At 37.1% G+C, this 23,559-nt stretch overlaps 2 protein-coding genes and 2 long non-coding RNA genes across 7 annotated transcripts; all 4 read left to right on the top strand.

Annotated features, from left to right (window-relative positions):
- The first annotated feature begins 551 nt into the window (after positions 1–551).
- Positions 552–8,810, top strand: LOC145205653 (prostaglandin E2 receptor EP4 subtype-like). Its single transcript, XM_080078388.1, has 9 exons — positions 552–828; positions 1,401–1,566; positions 2,523–2,689; positions 3,158–3,310; positions 3,625–3,765; positions 3,880–3,980; positions 4,070–4,178; positions 8,225–8,323; positions 8,499–8,810. The coding sequence occupies exons 1-9, from the start codon at positions 742–744 to the stop codon at positions 8,658–8,660; spliced, it is 1,185 nt and encodes a 394-aa protein (XP_079934514.1). The 5' UTR covers positions 552–741; the 3' UTR covers positions 8,661–8,810.
- Positions 8,811–12,679: 3,869 nt separating this feature from the next.
- On the top strand, positions 12,680–13,645 carry LOC145205324 (uncharacterized). Its single transcript, XR_013853635.1, has 3 exons — positions 12,680–12,829; positions 12,974–13,078; positions 13,189–13,645. It is a non-coding gene; the product is annotated as an uncharacterized LOC145205324 (long non-coding RNA).
- A 976-nt stretch (positions 13,646–14,621) lies between these two features.
- On the top strand, positions 14,622–19,681 carry LOC145205052 (uncharacterized). Of its 4 annotated transcripts, none has more exons than XM_080077693.1 (12): positions 14,623–15,375; positions 16,251–16,328; positions 16,405–16,471; positions 16,816–16,883; positions 16,945–17,092; positions 17,155–17,241; positions 17,359–17,464; positions 18,775–18,817; positions 18,882–18,955; positions 19,018–19,095; positions 19,156–19,386; positions 19,564–19,681. In XM_080077693.1, exons 1-12 carry the CDS (start codon positions 15,330–15,332, stop codon positions 19,654–19,656), a joined length of 1,119 nt encoding a protein of 372 aa, XP_079933819.1. In that variant the 5' UTR covers positions 14,623–15,329; the 3' UTR covers positions 19,657–19,681. The 4 variants fall into 4 exon arrangements, with proteins under 4 accessions (XP_079933821.1, XP_079933819.1, XP_079933818.1 ...); XM_080077692.1 differs by having other exon boundaries at positions 14,624–15,375; positions 17,356–17,464; XM_080077695.1 differs by lacking the exon at positions 19,564–19,681 and having other exon boundaries at positions 14,622–15,375; positions 17,356–17,464; positions 19,143–19,336.
- LOC145205053 (uncharacterized) lies at positions 19,655–20,530 on the top strand. The gene is made up of 3 exons (XR_013853577.1): positions 19,655–19,720; positions 19,804–19,873; positions 20,274–20,530. It is a non-coding gene; the product is annotated as an uncharacterized LOC145205053 (long non-coding RNA).
- The last annotated feature ends 3,029 nt before the right edge of the window (positions 20,531–23,559 follow it).

Below are 23,559 nucleotides of genomic sequence, written 5' to 3'. Positions count from 1 at the left end.
ATCCGCCCCTATCAATCAAATAATCGATTTTTTGATCAGTTTTGAGTACCTTTTGCTCACCAAGAACGTTCGTGTCTGAAATTCATTATGTGACTCGTAATTGCAAGACGACTCTGACGTAGCTTTAAAACTCAGATCTATCATTCATTTAAAATTATACTGAAATGGCACCAGAGTTATCTGACCCTTTATGTTATGCCCTAACCATCTAACATAGCTCCATTCACATTTATGAGCCATGGTAATCCTCAGTTTCGGGTGAGTTAGCAAGTATAAATATGTTGTCGTGACGATTTTAATGCGATGCTTTGAAACTGCCCGATTATTAAAACTGTTACGAAGATCACGAACTTGCAGTTATATTGTAGAAGGAAACGTGAATGCTGCACGAGTGCAACGGCCACTGTAAAGGCATTTTTATAGTCATTTTTTAAACTTCACATGGAGTTCATCTGAATTTTATTGTCACAAGCGCACTTTTGACACATCTCAAGTCAATTAAAGGATGTGTGAAATTAGCATGCCGCATTCATTTTAAATGGGGCATTACCGACAGACTGTTGCTGTTGGGTAGCTAAGTGATTCTCTCCTTTTGTTAAATGCTAAGCGAGTGGAAATTGTCTAGAAAAAAAGGCAAGGGCGGGAGTACGAACGCAAGAACTGCTGAGGTTATCGACGAGGAAAGGGTGCGCGTTGTATGTAGGTCTAGTGGTCTGCGTCAAGCTTTTAGGCTCATTTTAAATGCTTGCAGTTGTCAAAACCGTAAACGATGATATGAATTTCAGTGGAAACCTAACAACTTCTGACCTTGACTTTGAAGCAAAATCGGTATGTTCAGCCCATTTTAAGTTGCAAAATGTACAAGACATCATGATAGTCTTTGTAACATGTTTTAATTCGTTTACAAGACATTAAACACTTTACATACTACAAAGTTTGTTTTATGGCCATGGTGCTGTGGTATTTGTATGCATGAAATATGTTACTGAAATCAACCACTTATGGTACTGACGTAAATCCGACTGTATAAGAGGGCCAAATTAATTTGTATTTTGTTATACAACCGTCATTTACAGTTAACTGTTTTTTATGCTTGACTACCGCTGCAAGTATTACGTTTCTGGTATTTTACTGTGTTGGCATTTCACGTGTTCTGACGCTAATTGACTCGGTTGCAATGTAGCTACACTAGGAAATACTTTAACCCCGGGTATCTCAAAAAACTAACTGCTAGGTCGTGAAACCAACAGCTGACTGCTAATGGTTGGTCAAGTAACGGACATAATTTGCCCGAAGTCATGTACTGACTTCAAGTAGGTTGTAGCATTGCTTCCGCTATCGATCGATTGGGCAAGTGGGGACGCGGCAAACACCTAAATGTCATTTTTGTGTATGTTTAGACATCAGTTGTTATTCCCATCACCACCTTCTCGTTGGGAGTACTGAGCAACAGTTTGGCTATTGCCTCACTACTCTGTTACAAATTTAGGAGGGTTGGTAATCGAAGACCATCAATCGTTCCGTCGGAAACATCGACCAACGTTCTTCCAGATCCGAATTTAATCGGTAAAACAAGGCAAAAGATCGAAGCTGATAAAATTATCAATTATAGATTAGTGGTATTTAAGCACACCGAAACTGTAGACGTCCAATGTACAACCTTTAAACCAAAATTGAATTCCCGCTATGTACATGCCAATGTACTGTTGTGAAGGTAAATGCTTTTGATTGTGGTTTTTTTAGTGAGACGTTGGTTTACAATGAATTTTTGTATTCTTGCGGTATTTTTGTGTTGCGGTATTGAGACATGAAACCGAACCCGATTGAATGTTGCTGCTACGAGTATGTTGGTTTCCAAGAAGACTATTTCGCAGCCTGTGTGTGTTGAAACTGAACTTGCCATTTCTTTTATTAGTGGTAGTCTGTTAAAACGTAGGTCGCTCAATAACAAGTTGTTGCGTTGAACGCTTTTGCTCGTTATTTTTGCGGTTGCCTAATCCTCAAAATATTTTTTGAAAGTTTTTTGGCAACCTTTTATGACAGTGGTTCTCAAACTTTTTTTACCGCGACCCAAATCTGGGCCGTATGAACATCTCACGACCCAAGCCTCAAACATCAAAAATGTATTAACGAGACGGACTACAATTTCGAGGCCATCCTTAAACGCTAATTGTTACATCTCCCGTTAAGTTACCGGGATGCAAGATTAACTTCCTATTATTTCCCGTGCTATGACGTTGCAATCGCCATGTGCGTAACAGTAAAATTGGAAGGCTATTGTCTGTATGTTGTAATGATTGGTTCATTTTACTGTACAACGTGGTCGAGTGATGTGACTTTATTTTTGCCTTAAGTAAATTCGTTTGTGTTTACTTATTGCAGTAATAGTTCATTTGTGCAAAATTGAATCACCATAGCGCGACCCATTTTTTGACCATGCGCGACCCATGTTTGGGTCGCGACCCATACTTTGAGAACCACTGTTTTATGAGGTGCTTAAAACTTATATTTTGCAAATGCAGAGGCCAGAGGACAATCCGTTTACGAAGGTGAAGTAAAAACACGAAAACCTGCGAAGTTCGGTGCATTCCATACTCTTGTTTTAACTCTGGCTGTTTTGGATTTACTCGGTTCGCTTGTTGTCTCGCCTGTCACATTTGTTCTGTACGTGAAAGAGACACATATTTTGGTAGGATACAACGATTCTTATTGTTTAATTGAAACCCTACCTCGTTCCAATTGATCTCAAGTTGCGTTAGCTTGGGTTTTTATAATTTAAACTTAAGTTCTCTTAGTTTCACTGCTGTAGGCTACTTTAACTGACAGCCAGCGAACAATTGAACAAAGCTAAAATCATGTTTTATTATTAATTTGCTTGTAATGTCAAATAAACGTCTAGTTTTACCCACTCTTTAGGCCATAAATGCGGGATATAACTGTGCGAGTGATAAAAAAGCGCCTGAGCGGGTAATCGTATATACTTGTTTGTGGTCACGGATCTTGACAATAGTTTTTACTGAAGTGTAAAACGATCCAGTTCAGTGAAATAACACAGCAAACACGCACTCGTGCTTCAAAGTGTAACGTCTGTGGTCTTTTGTGCAGAAAAATCTAATTTGTTTGGTAATTGAATTCGTTCCATGATTATGTTGTTCAGGTGCAAGGTGGGATGCCTTTATGCAACTACAGTGCATTTTGCATGATGTTTTTTGGATTTGCCACAATGGGAATGGTGATGGCTATGTCCGTTGAAAGGTTGATAAGCATCAATCACCCCTTCTTTTATCACCACAGAGTTACTGCCGGCAGCGTGAGTTACAAGTACAATCCTACAAAGTAATAAAAAGGCATAACCTCAAAATCGAAAAAGTCTGGGCTTACCATAACAAATTAATGAGAAGACAGCTTGTTGCATGGAGTACGTTCGCATGCAATATTTAACGGATTATCTTCAGGTGTAGTGGCAATTGCGAGCCAAGCAAATAAAACAAACTTTCATGCAACAGTTAATTGATTTATGATTTAAGAAATACGCATTTTCGAATTTGTTTTGGACAAAACATAAAGATTATTAAAATTGAAAGTGTTCATTACAGTAAATTTATTTCAGCTAAACATTTTCAGGCTACTCTTTCCGTTTTAATGTTGTTCTTTCTGATTGTATTGGTTTGTTGCTTTCCTGTGATGGGGTTCGGCAAGGTTCGCCCGATGTATCCATATTCGTGGTGTTTTGCTGATTGGAGCGCAACAGCGCCTAAAGATCAGGTGGGCGTTAAATTGTTCCTCACAAATCGGTTCCTGTGATATTTATGTATTTTAAATACTTCTGGAAGTTGAACCGACTATTTGAATTAAAAAAAGAACTTTTTTTGCATCAAGGCATTTAATTTTTTGTACGTCTTCCTTGGAATATCCATGCTACTCGTCACATTATTTTGCAACACAAAAGTCATCCGTGGACTTCTGAAAATGCGTAAAAGGTAACAAAATTGAATATTTATCATGCATCGGTGGGGATAAGTTTTTTTAATAAAGGAAAAAAAACATTTACGACCAATTAACCTTTTAGACTAGCTTGCAGAAGAAGAAAGAAAAACGTGCTAAGTATGGAAGTGCAAATGATTATCCAACTTCTCGTTATCACCGTGATCTTTGTTGTTTGCTGGATGCCCCTTATGGTAACATTTTGTGATAAGTTTTACTGCAAATAACGTTGTTATATAGCAGTTGTTTTCAAGTTGTGTGTCGTACCCCAAGCAGAGGCGAACAACCAGCGGCTCGTGGCCACAGTGACTTTTTACTGGTGCACGTAAGCATTCAGAAAAAATCAACCGAGACGCTTCTAATTCCATTTCTGATTGTGCGCAAAAAATGCTTTCGTCTGTTTCCTGTCATGGACTATTGCAGGGGTGTAAAAATAGTTGGACACGATTCGTGTATAGGTCGCAAAGTCGTCGCCTTTGGGTCGCAAAATCTAAATGTCAATGTGTTTAAATGTAAACCAAGAGACTGTATATTGTCATCTGTTTTTCTTTGGTATTATTCTTAGCTTTAGATTGATTTGTTGTTTTAGAATGGATTTATCAATACTAGTTTCTTCCGCCACAGTTGCAGTCTAGGGCTTGTAATAAGTGCTAGCTGCAAAGACCAAATGTTTACCAGTAAAAAAAGTGCATTCAGTGTGTCCTTTCACGTACGTTGGGTCGTGAGCGGACCCCTGGATAATACAACAGTTCTCAAACTTTTAATTTTTTGTCATAACGGTCCTTTCGCAATTTTTTCGAGCACTCGCTCTCCAATATTTTTAAACTGCAAATACCATGGCAAAACAAAATTGTCGAGTTACCAACTAAAAGTTAATATATTCCTTTCGAATGTATTCCCTCAACAACATGCATAATGATAGGCTATTAGTATTTAGTTTCGCTTTGCGTGGGAAATGTTCTAAGGGCAATTTATTACGTCACAAACAAGACAATACAAATATAGTGCGCGAACAATCGCCTCTGTTTGTTACTTAAAAATGAAGTAATAAACCGCTTCTTGTCATAGAAAACTCGTTTGTCTGTCTAATTTTTGCTTATACACTCGCAAGATCTGATATTGCATAAGATTGTAGAAATACTTTAAGCTCCTCGCGGTCCCTCTAAAATCGCGTGGGGGACCCCAAAGGGACCGCGCACCCCAGTTTGAGAGTCCCTGGGATAATAAGAGCACTGCCCGACAGAGTATACTTTGTTCATTCCACATAAATTTCTACTTTACGCTTAATCAACACAGTCGCATTAAATATACTTGCAAAAATACGCCACCGAAGTCGCTTATGGTGAATTCCAGTTTGGGTAACGCTAATATAAAGATGCGAAAGCAAAACAAAGTGTTCGGAAAGCTCGTTGCCATTGGTCACGCTAAATTTTGTTGGCATGTATCGGCCACCCTAAATCGTACTGATCAAAATCAGGGTTTATTCAATAAATCAGATGTTACGGCCTTCTACTAAACGCAACCTTATCAAAATGACCCCGAGTCAAATTAATTGTCCACCCCTGTCCAAGCAGGTAACCAGCACTTTGTAAGGGTCGAATGAAACAGGAAGCAAATGAAGGCGTTTTTAAATCAAAACCATTTGCAGAATATTTTGAATAAAAAATGCATTTGATAATTCAGTTTTTTCCCGTTTGTGACATAACCGCCTTTAAAAAAACGTCATATTAAGGTTGTACGACACAACCCGTCACAAAATGTTTCAATCTATGTTGGCTAGTTTTACCGCACCAGTTTCGCTTAAAAGAAATGTACTGTTTTCTGTTTAATTATGTTTTGGTATTAAACGTTAGCAACTTTTTATCAGGGGCCGCCAATTAGGTAAACTCTGCTATACAAAGGTTTGCATTTATACGAGCCCTGACATATCACATGCCATACTTTTTGCCGGAGATTATCAGTTCCCGCAACTTTTGTTTGTAGAAAATACTTTGTGCATGTCACTTCAGCTCAGGTCTAGGTTTAATTATGGGTCCCCTTCCATGAAGGGGACACATATTGCTCTTGTCCGTATTTTTTTTTCTTCTTTTTTTCTTTTTTCTGTCTAACGCTGGTTTGTTATACGCGTTTGGTCAAGAAAGAGTGCTTCGAATTTATTGAAATTTGGACAGATGTTAGTTATTAACCTAAATTTGATCCTCTTGAGATTTGACCCCGAATAACCCACTGGTTCACCCACAGGCCCCAAAACATAAAATTTAAAAATTTAAAAATTTAAAAAACATTATTTGTTATAAGCGTTTGGTCGAGAAAGAGTGTTTCGAATTTATTTAAATTTGGACAGATGTTAATTATTAACAGCTATACTGACTAAAGTACATCATCTAGGATTTATATGCTTTGTTGGTTGGTGCAATTACCCTAAACTTGATCCTCCTGAAATTTGACCCCCAATGACCCAGCGGTTCACCCACAGGCCCCCAAAACGTATTTTTTTAAAACGGTTGTACTGACTAAAGTACATAATCTAGGAGTTTCTTGCTTTGTTGGTTGGTGCAATGTAAGGCATGCTATACGTTTTGGGGGCCTGTGGGTGAACCGCTGGGTCATTGGGGGTCAAATTTCAGGCATATTTTTATTAGATTCACCCCTTAAACCCCGAAATAATCGGTTTTAGTTTTAGGCCGGAAATACAAGCCCTGATGTTTCAAACAATTGTTTGAAGTAGGTTACTCGTTTAGTATTTAAAAGTTTGCCTTAATCGGCAAAATAATAACCTTTGCGGCCCGAAATGTGTACATTGTCAAGCATACAGAAGTCCCAAGGGAGTAATTCACTGGCTTACGATTGAGGCGGGAGTGCCCAGCTTGACGCCCGGACAGACGTTTTACGAGACAGTCTTTTCGGTGATTATAAATCAGCTGTTTTTTGTCGTTTTAATAGGTTATTACGCGTATTTTTAGTTTTGACCTAGGTTTCACATCTCAGGCGTGATTTAAACTCGATAAACGTGATTCGGTTTCGTACATGTCAGGCAAATCGTTGTTGATTGACATAAAGGTGAAAACATAAACTTGACTTCCGCGATAAATGGTCTTTAAATTCTCGTTGTCAGCTTGGCCGCCGCATGACCACGGGTCACTAAAGGTCAACTTGTAGGTATTACAAGCATATTGATGAACAATTCTTCGTCATAACAGCTTCTTTATTTTTGTCAAGTCAATTCAAGAATCAATGCTTAAGTCATACATAAATTAGGCAAAACAGTATTGTTGAACACTAAGGACTGCGTGCTATTGAAAACGATATCAAAAGGTCATTAAACGGTCGTTCGGCGGCTGCGCGGTGAGAGATTTCTACAGGTCAATGGTATTCGTTTTGCGAAACAAATTTAAGTGAAAAACAATTTGTTATGTATACCTTTGTTGCAAATGGATTTTTAATTTATAGTGTCTGTAATACAACTGTAAAGGCTTTCTAGGAAAATTTGTGTTTAAAACTGACCGACAATATCAAAATCCAAACTAGAGATGACAATACTGGACGACAATATCAAAATCCAAACTAGAGATGACAATAATGATGCCAAAAGAGTAGGACAAAACTTTTTAAAAATTGGGTTAATGCTTTCTAGTAAGTTGTCCTTAAGAATCTAAAAGTAAGCGGAACATTTGTTCACCGTAAATCCGCACAAACACTGCTTGTAGTAACAATCATATGAGTAGATCAAATGATGTTTATAGTAATTTGATAAATAGGATATAGAGTTTATAGACCATATAAAATAGAATAATATTAGAAAGCCACTCTAGTTTTTGTTGCTAACGGTCATTTCGCCGATTTACTATTCTGCAACGACCGGTATCTCCAACCGTTTTGTTTATAAAGCTGTAAAGAATTAGCAGTTGCCTTATCTTCTAGCACCCAAGTCTAAATTGGTGACCTAACTTCAAGGTTAAATCAATTTTAAACAAACAATTCCACGATTATTATTTACTGTTTATGACGTCTCCATCTTTATTGTTGTGCTTTGTGTTGATTGGTTATTTCGCGTTGTATACACACAATCAGCTTTCAAACGCCAGGGCCATATTTCAACTTGTCGTTTACTATACCATTCCAGTCCGCCAAACCCATTCAGATCAGTTTCATTCATTTTAATGTACACCTAAACGGTTGCATAAATTTGTCCTTGCGGACGCCGTTTGTGTACCCCTCCTATAAATGATGTTTTTTTTAGGTTCGAATATTTCTGAATCAATTAAAACTGAGGTCTTGTGCTGAATGTGATCGTGTCGCAATATGGCTCGTTGCTGTCAACCCGATCCTTGATCCTTGGGTATGTAAATAAGTGTTTGGGTGTTTCAAGCGCTCGTTAAGTTTAAACGTACTGATATATGAAAAATAAACCACCACTCTAATGTTAAAGGTGGACGTGGAAAAGTATACGGTCGTTTAACTTAAGCGTAGCAAATTTGGTCAACGACTTAAACTGAGCTCAATTATATTTCTAGGTATACATTCTTTTTCGGAAATCGTTTGTTTACGATTTGGTTCGCTATGCCAAAATAATATTTTGCTACAAGTCTCAACGTCTGTCCAATGATGTGCTCATAAAATTACGCCGTGGCGAACCTGGCCCTGTCCAAAACGTGCAGTTACAAGAAATGCATTAATGCTTATTGTTTTTCTTTTTTGTTAATTCATGTTCCTAGAGTACTGTGAGATTTTATTATGAAAAGCTTTCAACCTTGATATATCATAAAGGTATATGCAGTATTGTTTTACACCTATTTTTTATTACACCAAACATCGTGTGTGCAAATAAAAACATGTACCATTAAGTTGGTTTATCAGTAACGATCTTATTGTTTTCTTTGAAGTTAGTCAAAAGTGGCATTCATATTAGACGACGTTTGTGAAAATAATCATTTTATTTAAAAAAAACGCCCTTAGGTCAAATAATGTCATCGTTTGTAAAACTATGCGTACTTATTCCGATTTAGGTGTATCAATCAGAACGGGCGAGTCATTCTTATTTCGATTTAGCTACATTGAAACGAGAATTAAGGTCATTCCGACTAGCACTAGACCAGTGGTTCTTAACCTTTTTGGTGTGGTTTCCCACTAACGTCAATCACCAAATTCGAATTTCCCCCTCTGTTATTTTTAAAATCATGTTTTGTGCCCTATAGGGCACGTATACGTTAACAAAAAAATATTTTTTAAATAGAATAGTTTTGTGGAGCGATTTGGTCTGGACCCTAAAGGTATACTGCAATCTCGTTTAGTTTAAATAGTGCTTCTGTGAGAGATTAAACTTTTTGGAATACTGAAGAGTCTGCTCTGCTTGCATTATTCATTTATTGTATCACAATCAACAAAGGAAAGGCTTTTATTCGCGCACAACAGCAAAGTCATTGATGGTTTTAGTCTTGTCTGTGATGTAACAAACTGCCTTTGGATTTTTATGTGTCTTGTAAACCTCAGTGAAATTAATCTTACATGTTGTTGCAGAAAATTTTTAGTAAAGTAACTTCAATGGTAATTCAAAGACGGATTCGACCCTCGAGCGCGAGTTTGCTCTTTTCAAGCTTACATAATTTCCCTCCGAAAACATTAAATTTCCCACTAGCGGGAAATTTCCCACCGGTTAAGAACCACTGCACTAGACCATGATGGACTGAGAAAAACGAAAATTTTGTTTTAAATTAGCTAAATTGGAATGACGTTTCCGTTCAGCTGTATCGAAATGGGAAACACCACCCCGTTCTGACTAAACTAAATCGGAATGATAATGACATTTTCGTTCTGATTTTCAAGTATTTTTACAAACGCTGCTCCATACATTCACCACAATAGCGCTAAATTACCCCAAGCACAAAAGGCAATCAACTATACTTGAACATCAGATTACAGTGCCACTTTAGTCCAGAACTTGAACTTGTAGAAAGTGCTTCACTGCGCAGAAATAAAAGTCTAATTTTTTCTGCATTTAGAAGTTTACGGTGTTGCAATTTCTTTTCTGCGTTTGTTGTTCTAATGGATTCAAGTGTTTCGACACCTAAATATTGCTGCCCTATATGCACATCTGCTAACAATGCCAACCTGGGCTTGTAACATCCGATGTAAAACAGGCATTGTGAAAAACGAGACTAATGTATATTTTAACAAAGACCTAAAAAGACTAATGTATATTTTACATAGAACTACACTTATACTGTATATGTAACTTTAAACAAAATTGTAAGAATACTACAAGCTTTTTGGCTGGGCGGTACCACGAAAATCGCCTCGTGACTGCAATCTATTTGTAATGTAGTTGTGTAGTTTCGTGTTTTTATCTGTATTTCATAATGGGTCGATTTATCATTGATATTGGGTAAGAGCAGTGGTTATCAACCTTACAGTGTCCCGGTCCGACTCAAATAAAGCTTCGTAATGTTTACTACCTTTATAACCCTTCGTTCCGTTTCGGCAACATTTGTTTGTTTTGTTTCGGTATAATTAACGTTCCGGTATAAAACACTGGTTGAAAACATGGTCGCTTACAATGCCTAATAGAAAAAGAGCACAGCAAATTTCACAAAGTTATATTTCTTATTCAGTCGCAACGGCTTAGATGCGATACGATAAAAACGTAACGTTATCCTTTAATGACAAATTGAAACTAAACAAATAACGCAGTAGTTATTATGACACCAGCATTCACCCAATTCGTGGCATCCGGTCGGTTTAAAAACGATTTTTCTCTTTTGAGACTAATAAGTAGAGATCTCAAACTGCGAACATTTTTTACACGGGTTTAATTACAATTACGTCGCATGAAACGATTGATAAAAAAGTTGCGAAGCAAGAGTCGCCTAAAAACAATTCGAACCCATGATACGCGAAGTGTTGTGTGGGATCAGCAAGAGCTTGCTTTAAGGGATTGCTACAATCTTATGTTGGGTTGTTGTTGCGGGCATACTTTCACAGTAAATTAACAATGTTTATACTTTTGGTTGTTGCACGGGAAATTTGTTATGGAAGCAGTCCAATACATTAGTTTTTTAATCAACGTTTGTTCAGATAACTGACGGTATTGGTCTATCACAGGCGTCAGCAACCCATGGCACGCGTGCCAAGCTTGACACGCTGGGTGGTTTTTCATGGCACGCCAACCGATTTGGCCTGTTTATATTGAAGTAACAATTTAACTTGTTACACTGCTTGATTATAGTTTTTATCATCATTGTCTTAAAATTCAGCGTTACATGCACAAAACACTCTGCTTTCTCTTCATTATTGATATCTGTTGGTACGAACCACTATTATTTAGAAAAATGTTGGCACGCGAGGTCATTAACACATGGAAACAACAAGTAAATTGGCACGCGTCGCCTAAAATGTTGCCGACCCCTGGTCTATCACAATATAATATGGAATGTAGGAGATCAATGATCAAGTCAACCGGTACATTGATGGGTACTATTTGCATCACATGTGGCCACCAAATGATTGAATGGACCTTCGTTATTTCTTGAAATAAACTCAAAATTCGTTTTAAATTTATTTCGAAACAATTTTGCCACGTTGGTTTACAGAAACTTTGCGGAAGTTTGATCGCATGTTGGAAAGCACAGACAAACCTTGCAAGTGGACAAACAATCAACTTAACAAAATATTTGAGCAGAATTATACACTATCGGCGTGTAGGCCTAGTTTAGGGTTATCAGACCCAGACGTCCGTGATTTTGGCGTAAAATCAGTGTCCGGAAATAATTTTTAAATATACGTGTCTAGCGGCCAAACCTACAATTGTATTGATGGGACTTAAACATTTATGTTATAACTGTTGTCTGTGCTAATTTTGATTTACGATACACCCCATTGGTAGACTAACGCATGCGGAACATCTTGAAAGCTAACTATACTGTAAAAAGACCGGATCTTGTAAAACTTTGTTTTGTAACTTATTTAGAAACAAAACTGCGTTTTTTTCTCTGTGATAGTAATGATATTGTATCAAAAATGGCACTGTTTGGGTTGGTATAACGTGTAACAACATGCCTGGGACGCATTGAAACGCAACTTTGGTTTCGCCTAAAAAAAATTATAGAAACCGTCCGGAATTTTGCTCTCGCACATATGGCAACCCTAGTGTAGCGGTTTACAAAAAGTTACAAGTGAAAAAGTAGTAGGCCTACTGTACCAATAAACATATTTCATTTTAACAGCTAGGCTACGCTTCACGCAGGCACGAAACACAGACGACAAGCAGTGCTGGATTAACCATTAAGTAGGCACGTGCCTACTGGCCAGTCAAAAATCCAGGCCACTTTAAATGGTTTGGCAACACTGATAATTCTAATTTTTAGTAACAACCCTGATTTCCGCGCCACTAGTTCGGCGTTTCGCCTGTCAAATACAGCGACCCCATTGGATATTGACGGTCGGGCGGTAATTCAATTAACTTTTTTTGCTATATTCGACTGGTTTGGGAAGGCGGAAGTTTGAAACGATACTTGAAAAAAAGCTGTTAGAAACCGGTAAGTAAAGGCCGGGATGCCAGGGGTATATATCGCTTACTGATAAGTTTGTTAGTTTATAGATGTATAAAAAGTTTTCTAGACGAAAAATTAATGTAATAAATGTGGACGTAATAACATACAGATTGATCAAAAATTATTTTGAATATCTATTTTATAGCAAATAGGCAACATGTAGGCAAGTCTGGTTTTGTGCTTTTTATCGAAACGGATAATTTGTCAATGGCAAATGTTTCACCATTTTAAATTGGGGAACTTATCGACAGACAAAACATGATCGACAAAAAGGTCGGGAATCGGGATGTTGATGCCAGGTAAGATGATTTTAACAAAACACAGAGCTATACTTTAATTTGTAAGCTTCATGGTTTCATAAAACGTATCTGAACCTATATTAACTGGTGAGGAATAACGAGCAAACCCTGGTAACAGTAGATAAATAATATACCATTTTACAGAATATATGACTACAACAATGTACTAGCCAAAGGCTTCTTCCGCCATTAAGTATAGGAGGGAAAGAGAGCGAATATCTCTATGCGTGGTTGTCCAGTTTAAAAAAGGTGAGTTTATTTTCATATTGCAACAAGATGCTAGCATTTTATCACCAAAAAAGACATTATATCACCAAAAAAAGAGGTATTAAATGTGTCGTAAACATTACATTTTACAGACTGGATTCAGTGGGATAAAGCACAAGGAAAACCAGCCGATGAATCTAACTGGATCAACCCTATCCCATTCCCACTGAACCACAATATGGGTCACTCTATAGTGCTTATTTTTGGTCAACACTTCTTTTGCTTGCATCTTTTTGGTGTATAACTTTCCCCTTTTTCATTTTGAAACGATTTTAAACTCCTAAACTTTATTGTTTGAATTCAAAAGTTGTATGTTGAGACTTGAGTACATGTACTGCATGCTCTTTTAGCTGTCGTTTAAAGTGCTATGGTAAATAAATTTTCAAGTAAAGTGACGAAATATTAAATCTGTATGCTATTTTCGCTATGACTGAAAAATAAATGTTTGAAAGGTTCAGAATAATGAATATCTGAAAGGTTCAATATCACTCAATGATTCAAAGATAGAGCTTGCATAAATATCAATCTTTGAATCATTGAAAAAAATGAATGAAGTGAAATACACAAATCATTTCACTCTTTACCCGATGAGAATCATTTTTCATTCAAACTTCACACAAATTTTTTAGCGTGTGCCTACAGGCCAGCAGACCCTTAATCCGGCACCGACGAGTCGACGACAAGAACACTTCTTCCTATTTTTTCGCAGAACCAATCTTAATTATCAAAATAATTAAATGCAGGAAAATCAACACAAACCTTTGTACACTGCCTATCGGTAATGATACAACCAAATCCATGTCGTCGCACCACGACCAATAGCTTACGCCAGTGGTTCTCAAACTGTGCGTCGCGACGCCCTTGTGCGTCGTTTCAATTTTCCAAGGGCGTCGCAGAATATTTCCGTTTCGTGGCTGAACTAAGTTTATCTCATAAAAATGAGGTTTTAATGCGGTTAACGTATATCTACGTCCAAATACTTTTTGCGTAGAGTGCGGATTGACGTAAATTTACCTCAAAAGTTTTTGATCAAAAATGCTGCTGTCCGTTAATGTACGTCGAGACCAAACATTACAAGCAGCAAGTGCGTGATAGGCGCGTGTCTGGGGCGACGCTTGGCGGGCATTAAACTTGATTATGTGAACGGAGTCTTGCTTCATAACAATGTAACAAAGGCGACTTTTCGAGCAAAGGCTTGAGGTAGTTATAACGTATAATTGTTAGCTAAATTTTTAAGTGATTATTGTGCATGAGTTGCAGCAGTAAGTTATTGTGCATCAGTTTATATTGTGCGTAAGTTGAAACATTACTTTCATTGTAATTCGTTATTGATGCTGTTGAGACCTGGCAGCAGACATGACAATGCAATTGTGCGCAATAATTGAAACAATTAACAAAAGCTCGCACGTGATTGCCCGGGTGCACTGAAAGTGTTGAGTGCAGTTTTACAAATTTGTCGAAAAACAGCTGCGCTAAAATTGTTCTCTAAGTGCTGTTTAATAGATTTAAAATAACTGTTTATTGATAAGTTTCCTCATTAACTTTTATTTGCTGGTGCGTCGCAAGTCCAGAAAACTTTTCCAGAGGCGTCGCAACAAAAATAAGTTTGAGAACCACTGGCTTACGCCAAGGGTAGAGCTACTAACACTGGAATTTGCCTGACGCCCGGTCTGGGAATTTCTGATAGTTGACGCAACGGAGCATAGGCATTTATGGTGCTAACTTGGGCTTATGGTAAGAATGAATGCTGAGTCAGCACCATAAACGCCTATGCTCTGTTTTGCTACCTACCAAACCGGGCGTCAGCCGAGTTCCAGTGTTAACTAGTAGTTCTACCCTTGGCGTAAGCTATTGGCCCTGGTGCGACGACATGAATTTGGTTGTATCATTACCGATAGGCAGCGGATAAAAATAAATTGTGCACAAAGGTTTTTGTTGATTTTCCTGCATTTAATTATTTTGATAATTAAGATTGGTTCCGCGTAAAAATAGGAAGTGTTCTTGTCGCCAAGAGGCTCCGGTCGTCACACATGATTGCGTGATTTTATTAGTGGTCACGGATGGTTTTGCATCAAGTAAAACATGAAAACAGTCAGTCACAGTGGCAATGCGGCATCGATTGTTGACAAAATATGCCATGAAAAAGCCCTGTAAGATAGAACGTAGTATTATCAGAGTGGCATGAAATTCTGTTGCAAAGCAGCTGATCGTGGTGCGCCTACGGAAAAAAACTATGGAGGCCGAAGATACCGTTAAACACGCTTTAATTTTCTTGAAAGGTAAAAGTTTCAGTTTTTTGTGTATGATTTAGGTTTTTAAAGATGAGAATTTTTGCAAATAAGAAAATAGTTGGATGATGTTTGGGATTCTTGAATAGTTTTGAGACTAGTTAGGGCCCTGGAAGTATGCTATTGATTACTTGGAGTTGGACCTAGGGATGCAGATGTCCAAACTTCAAAGTAGTAAACTTGGTATTCTAGAATTATTGTTTCAAATCCAGGACATTTAATCCGATTCTTAAATCATTTTTAACTGCCTGTAAAGATGATGCCTAATAAACCTGCCTGTAAAGGTGTTTTTACATGATGCATTATTCTTTTTGTGGTATTTACAGACAATGCCCAAGCTTCTAATTTCTGCCTAACTGAGTAACAAATGATCGGTTTTGTTGATATTAAAATTGAAAAACAATAAACCACTGACAACCCATTGCAAATTGCATGAAATAAAGTCACTGATGTGTAACAGACAATCGCCCTGTGCTAATCATCAAGCATGCGTCATAAACCCAATGCACATTGCCTTTGTCGTGGTGTCTTCGTCAATTTTGCAATGGGAAAAACACTAGAAATCCACAGAAACATTACACAAGGTTTACACTTTTATAAACATTCAGAGCACAATACCTATTGGTTCCAATTACCATTTTTAAGGGCAAGTTTTAATTAGAATCTGAGAGGATTCAATATTCCACTTTAAACGCCCCTACTTGGACCTAAGTTTAAATTGAACTTTAAAGTAAATTGTATGTTCTAAACATTTGCTTACAGACAAAACAATTTATACAAAAAAGAGTCTGATAAAAGTATAAACAAACCTTTGCAAACAATAACAATTTCTAATATATATTAAACATTTGTTGTTTTTGTTGCAGAAATACCATTAAGTATTCAGCAACTATCAAACAATACTGCAGCGGCAAGTAATGATGTTTCATCACGAAATGTTCAAGGTGCACAACAATTACAAATTATGCAATATTTAATTAATTTACCTGTTTTTAATTTTGTGTTTGCTGTATAAAACAGAAAACAGGAGTGATAGCTCACTTGTATTTAGCTCCAGCACATGCATGCAAATAACCAAACTGAACAGGTATGTTCTTTGAATGTGAGTATTATTTGTTTGGGAATGGCATGTAAAGAGTTATACCAGCTGTTCTCAAACTGTGACGCCCTGGTGCATCGTATCAATTTTTCAAGGGCGTCGCAGAATAGTTCCGTTTCATGGCTTTTTGTTGTTTTGTCAATAAATGCAACTTTAATAATAAGTTCCCTTGTTAACTTTTATTTGCTGGTGCGTCGAAGTCCAGAAAAATTTTCCAGAGGCGTCGCAAATAAAAAAAGTTTAAGAACCACTGAGTTATACAATTGTAGTGATAATAAGAAATAATTTTAACAGTGGACTAATGCTTATTATTTACGTAAGTGTAATTTTAGTCACATACTCTACAAAAGATCTGTATCTTCTTTCCATCCTGCAGAAATGGAGAAACGGCATTGTCCAGGTGTGTTTGTGTGAGAACATGTTTGGTAGAATAGTTAAATTTTTGTAATATATCCGTACAGAGAATTCATCAAATGTGTTGGAGGAAACTAAGATTCTATATGACAAAAGTACTTTAGCTTCTTCCTTAATGTGGAAGAAAAGAGCCAGTTTAAAAAAATCAATTGTGAAAATGAAATATATAACCAATGCAATGCTGTTAAATTGCAGGCAAGTACTAAAGTTGTCGCATGTTAATTCGTTTAACCACCACAGCCTTATTGCTGTATTAGACTGCTTTTTTTGGAGCCTCTAAACAATACACCATTTGTTCTCGTTTCTGTTATATCTCATCAAAAGGACAAAAAGAACAATTTTGGGTAAGACTCTGACAGTGTTTTAGTTTGTGAATAAAAATTGCTTATTAGTTATCTTTTTTATTTTGTGATAAAACCCACTCGGCAGTATCATGAAAAATACTTCTTGTGTTTTAGTAGCAATGTTTACACAAACAAAGATCAGTACATTGGTCCAAAAAATTTGTTAACATCCACCAAAACACCCGTCACTAATGATGAATTAAATACATCTTTACAATCCGTGGTAAGTTTTTATGGATGTGTTTTCCTAAAAGAGAATCTATTGATTTGCAATGTGTATGTTGGATCTGTTTTAATGTTTTTGTCAAAACTTTTTACCAGAAAATTATTCCAGACATTTTATACTGGGTCCCCTTCCCTGAAGGGGACACATTTTGATTTCACTCAGTTTTTTTTTTTCTTTTTTCCACCTTCAAGTTTGTTCATGTACTTTTGGCATGAAATCTTAGGTAGATTTGAATGAAACTTTCACAGATGGTAGATATAGTTATGCAGATGTGCCACCTGCTTGACTTAATAATCCCAGTATTTACCCTGCTAGACCCCAAAATGTAAAACATTTTTGTATGTTGCTGCGCATCACAGACGAAAGATTTCTGTGGTGGAATAGTATAACAAAGGCAACATAACATATGGTACAAGTGTTTGTGTATTACTTGGTGGACGTTTTTGCAAATGGAAGTTAAACGGGTGTGAAGAGCCTTTTATGGGTGTAGAATGTTGTGTTTCACCCTGTGGCCCCAACATTTACCCCACTAGCCCCACAAAATGGGTCAATTTTTTTAACAATGTCTGAATTGAATGAAATTTGGACAGCTTGAGTGTATGCCATTTATAGGTGTTGATTGTTGTGTTCAACCCTGTAGTTCTATCATTTACCCCATTAGCCCCCTACAATCATGTGCAATTTGCCATTAATGGGAGCTGATTGTTGTGTTTTAGCCTATTTTGTACTATTTCACACTTTTTTCCCCAGATAGACCATAAAATAAGAAAAACCTTCAAAAATGTTTGCATGGAGTGAATTTAAATAGTTTCTACTCCAAATAGCATATTTATTTGTGCACAATACCGATCACTGTGTTTGACATTACAATACCGAACTTTCTCATAGTTATTTCTTGAAATGCATTATTTACAACTTTGCACGTATGGGGACCCATGCGTTTCTGCTTGTAGAAACAACCGATGTTATAAAAGACAGTGGATGATATGGGACCCAATACAAAATAAGTGTTGGGAATATATAAATGTTTTAAAATAGGTTATAGTGTATATGCAAGGGCAATATGTGCTAAGCCACCCGTCTAGTTTCGCTTTATTTTACCACATACTATTGGGTACTTGCTGAATGGATTTGTGGTCTTTATATTATTGTGTCATTGTTTTAAACACACTGATTGACCTCCATTATTACAGACTAGTAACAGTAAATTATCATGTATGTTGTTTGAGGGTTTTTCTGATCCACCATTCTAGTTGAAAATTGTTTTTGGCTACTTAGACACTATTTTAAACTAGAGTTTTTTTAAGACATCATACAAATCACTTCTTGACTCAACAAATGATCCACCAGGTTTGTTTGGTATCATGGTATACCAGTTTGTTTTGTGACAAATCTTTGCACATATGTGTTTCAGTGCCAATTGATTTAAACAGTGCTGAATGGACCACTGGAAAACACAGAAAGGTTTTAGGTCTAAATGGTTATTTGGTGGGTGTTAAATGTATTGACATGATGTTTTGGGAAGCTGGTAACTTTATTTTTATTTTTAGGTTAGTGTTATGGAATATACCAAACCCAGTGAATTGAAAAAGACTATAAATGCAAAATTTAGGTGTACCTTTCCAAATGTAAGAACTTAGAGTTGTAATTTTAACAGTTTCTGGAATTTTTATAGTGTGTTTTGACAGGTTGGAATTACTCTCTCAAAAATAAGATCACTGGAGCAACAAATGCTTCATGTTACAAAGCAATTTGGTTTACACACTGGAGTATTGGGATGCGCAGTTGCTTTGTTTAAAAGGCTTATATTTTCAGGCTTTGTAAAAGCCAACAGACATTCTGTAGCTGGAACGTGTGTTCTTCTGTCTAGTAAGGTACATGGAGATTTGAAGCTTGAAGACTTGTCAAACTTATTTTTGGTAAGCATAATTATTTTCACATTACAGCAGCGTGAAATCTATGTTTTCCTAAATATTTCAAATTATTTTGTCCCAAAATATAAAAAATAAATACATTCAACCAAGTGCATATTTACATATATTTGTAGTAATATTTTATTAAAGGCTACATTCTAGTAATTTGTAATTTTTTGGCAGGCTTTAGAACATAACTTCAAGTGTGACAAAGGAGACATTGTCAAAATGGAATTTCAAGTATTTGCAGCTCTTGAATTTTCATTGATTATTTAAAAAATAAAAACCGACCGTGATTTCAGTCTGTTGAAATTTTAGTTCTGACAAGAATAATGATAAGGTGAGATGACATGCTCGTTTTTTAAAGTTTTAATCCAACTGAAGGGATCAAAATATCCAAGTTTAAATAGATGGTTTCCGCAGCATTAAGGAAACCCAACCAAGAAATGGTAAATGGGGTGCCAGGATCAAAAACTGTAATTACCTTTGTCCGGTATGTTTGTTTAATTGTCTATTACTAATTGCTTCATTTCTATTATAAATAAATGTGGTTGATCTAAGGCTGAAAACACAAAGGGTCACATGGTTTAGTGAGTACTGGAAGGGTCGCAATGAAGAAACCCTTTCATGTTGAAAAAATAAATTAGTTTTTCTCAATGACTTTACGGTTGCGACAAGAATACTATTTTCACAATGCTTATCTGCTAAAGCGACTTTACCACATCACTTAAATCTGTTTCGAGTCATACTGGGAATTGTGACGAACAATACCTGATTGTTAACTACATCTACCTCGTGGATCGTTGAATCATAAGCATTGCTGGAAAATGCATTGTTGTCACCAACTTAGCATTATCAGAATATGAAGACCAGTTATATTTGTATCTGTTTAGGTCAGTGTCAGTGATTCTCAACCGCGGCTCTCAGGGCCGCATGCGGCTCCCAACCAGACATGCACGCGTCATGTATTCGAATACTTTACGAATACCTCTATGTAGCGGCCTCTCTCACTACCGTTATCGTGTGCCTTCATACTACAGCGAACCGGACAGATTGCCTTCTTTCTCTGACTCTCGTCTTATGCGGCGTATTCGCTCATTGTGTTATTCTACTACGTTGTACCTCGAATAAACACCTCGCTACACATGAATAGTTGACCAAAAATCAACAACGTGTAATTCGAATATGCGGGGCTAGATGCGTGCGCGTGCGCAGTTCCCGCAATGAATAACACGGCCCTGGAGTGACTATTGGTTTGGAAATGTTCTCCCGCGTCAGCTGCGCTTCTAGGGCTATGTTATTCTTTACTCGGAAGCTTGTTGTTTCTTCTGCTTCTCGTATCGGTCGTCTGCAGTACCGAGTAAGTTCATTATTACGATTCTTAACGCTTGCTGCATAGAGCCGACATGATCCACAAAAGATCAATTTAGTTCTTGTCTTTTATTCTGGTTACGCAACACACATCAAGTCTCATTTATCTGAACGAAAGGATACGATGGAAAAAAGAGAGATCAACGATAAAACATTGGCTTTTAAACTGATACTCGTTTTTCGTGCGATCATTCCAGAACAGTACCTTCTTTTACTCACATCAGTTATTAGTTTGTTTTAAGTTAAACGCTTGCAAAAATATGCAGCACTGCAATGGATTGCACAACTAAGTTATTTCGAAACACCCGGTTTACGCAACAGCCCATCTTATGGTCAGGCTGTTGCAACATATGAGGAAGACGGAACATGTAACAACGACACTGAATATGTACTTCCAATAGTTACTGAATCATGAGAACACATGGAACAGTAAAGTTACACCGCTCGGTAGCATATGTCGCAAAAGCAGCTTATAATTTCCATGGGACGAAAAGTCATGCTTGCAAAGTTAAAATTTTCCATTACTTAATGTTTAGCCAAACCAAAGTGCCAAAATGATGGTTTGAAAGCACGTGACCGCTACAAATAAAATTCGAATAAACCCAAGCATGTATTCGTATTCCTTAATACTTACGTGCTTTTTGAGATGTAGCAATAGTTTCAGTTATTTGTATTCCAGAATTGTTCAATTGTTGTAAAAAGCAAACAGTTCGCACCTATTTGAGTATTTGTAGTTGCGGAAAATAAAGGAAATAAAACCGCCCCGAAAATATAGTCGAACAAAAAGTAACGTTTGTGTTTATGAATTGCAAATAAATTTGTAAAATTTTAAATCAACGAGTTTGTTTTGCCACATTAGCTTGACTGATTTAAATCCCCGTCACATAAATTTCCCCCAATTTACATATTTTGCTTCCAAAACATGCTTCACCTGTCATCTGCTGCGAACGGTAGAGCTACTAACACTGAGCTTCAGCTTTGTCCCGGTCTGAGAACTTCTGGTAGGTGGAGCAACGGAGCATAGCCGTTTATGGTGCTGTTACAGCAGTTTGGGTTTATGGTAAGACTAATTGCCGAGTCAGCACCATAAACGCCTATGCTCTGCAGCATGACGCCGGCATAACCTGTATTCGAAAGCATACGAATACGAATTGCCCCATGTCTGCCCCCCAACTACCTTTTTTGCGGCCCTCACCAGACCTAGGAAAATCGCGAAAGATTATTATTACCAAGAAAGCTACAATAGTAAAAAAAATAACGATTCAGACTCTTGTTGTTTGCTGTCATCCTTCATTCTTTTTTAATTCGTGTGTTTGCTTTCCTTACACACTTTAAAAATTACCTTTTGAGCCCGACGATAAAAAAGGTTGAGAAGTGAGAACAACTAGTTTAGATCGTTAAATGCCCGTTTACACCGGACGCAGTGGAACGAAGTTGGGCGAATGTGAGCGAACCTTTCGCCAAAATGGATTTCAATGGGACTGTTTACGCCGGACACAGTAGTGATGTCGCGGACAGAAATTTTGGGATTTTTGTTCGCACCGCAAAATTTCAAGCTGTTCGCAAACTGCACCGAAACTGCAAATTTTGAAAAAAATTGGTTGACACTGCACTGCACCACGTATAATATTGAACTATAAAGCCCTACATCAGTTCTTAAATCTGCATTGCAAACATTCAAATTTCAACATTAAACACATTTTAATGTTTACCTTAAAAAGCTACAAGTTTGCATGAAAAGGTCAAACAGCAACAGTTTCACAAAATCATAAATTCCAAGCAACCTTGAACAATAAAACACAAACCAACAACAAAATACAACACTCACTCTTCTAAAAACTAACAATAATTGAGTTTTAGATTCTGTACATAACTGATTGTGTCTTTTATGACAGAAAAACAAATCTGTGTACATATTGTCGATGTTTTTTCAAAGCAAAAGTTATTAAATAAGTTGCGCGGTGTGCGGCATCGACGCGGCATAAAAAGTTTTTAGACCCGCTGCAGTTCGTTCAAAATTACCCCAAAAAATTACGCGGTCGCCTAAGCGGCGCGGTTGACACCACTAGGACACAGCCTTCGTCCAACTTCGCCGATTGCCAAATATTTTTTGTGTAGGCTAAACGACTTTTCCGAAAGAAGTTGACCATGCCGATTTGGGTGAAAAAGCAATTGTTATATTAGTGGGCAAACAATCGCTAATGTTTGGTTCTTTTGACCAAAAAAGAGCATTCCGTAACCGGCTTAACGTAGGCTTTTTAAGGCACACGATTTGACATCAAATTAGTTTGTAATGGAATATTAAGGTCTTCGGTCCCGCCAAAATTGCTGAGCGGACTCCAGTTTGGGAACGACCAGTGGTGCCGGTTCGCATTTTTATGAAACCAGCGAACCGGTTTAGCATTACTGATTACTGACAATGGACTTTTTTAAAACAGAACCGGCTGAAAAATATGACTTTTGTGAGAGAACCGGCTGACAAAAAATTTGAATCCCACCACTGGGAACGACTGATCTAAAAGCGACAGTAAACATGTGGAAACATTTTTGATAGCCATTGTTTTTAAGTTATGAGTGATTATTATTTGGCAAAGAAAGATGGAAATAGGTCTGTTTGTGAAATCCACTACTAAGGAGGTCATTTTGACATGCATCGCCAAAGAAAGGCGTTGGTTCCCGTTTTTTTATTTGTTCTTATTTCTCAATAAACCGAAAATTTGAAATCTGACTTTTGTTTAACGTTAATTGCGTTGTTTGTGCTAATAAGAATAAAATAACATCTAAAAATTAACAAGTCGCCGTGAAAAA

This window comes from Phallusia mammillata, chromosome 8, assembly GCF_965637545.1.
Source record: "Phallusia mammillata chromosome 8, kaPhaMamm4.hap1.1, whole genome shotgun sequence".
Classification (NCBI taxonomy): Eukaryota; Metazoa; Chordata; class Ascidiacea; order Phlebobranchia; family Ascidiidae; genus Phallusia; species Phallusia mammillata.
This window is presented reverse-complemented; position numbering and strand designations above follow the sequence as displayed.

Coding starts and splice junctions, on each gene's coding strand:
- LOC145205653 (XM_080078388.1), top strand. CDS start 742: ATGCTTGCAGTTGTCAAAACCGTAAACGATGATATGAATTTCAGTGGA. Junction 2,690..3,157: donor TGAAAGAGACACATATTTTG/GTAGGATACAAC, acceptor TATGTTGTTCAG/GTGCAAGGTGGGATGCCTTT. Junction 3,981..4,069: donor CTTCTGAAAATGCGTAAAAG/GTAACAAAATTG, acceptor TTAACCTTTTAG/ACTAGCTTGCAGAAGAAGAA.
- LOC145205052 (XM_080077692.1), top strand. CDS start 15,330: ATGGAGGCCGAAGATACCGTTAAACACGCTTTAATTTTCTTGAAAG. Junction 18,818..18,881: donor CTCAACAAATGATCCACCAG/GTTTGTTTGGTA, acceptor TATGTGTTTCAG/TGCCAATTGATTTAAACAGT. Junction 18,956..19,017: donor TAGGTCTAAATGGTTATTTG/GTGGGTGTTAAA, acceptor TTTTATTTTTAG/GTTAGTGTTATGGAATATAC.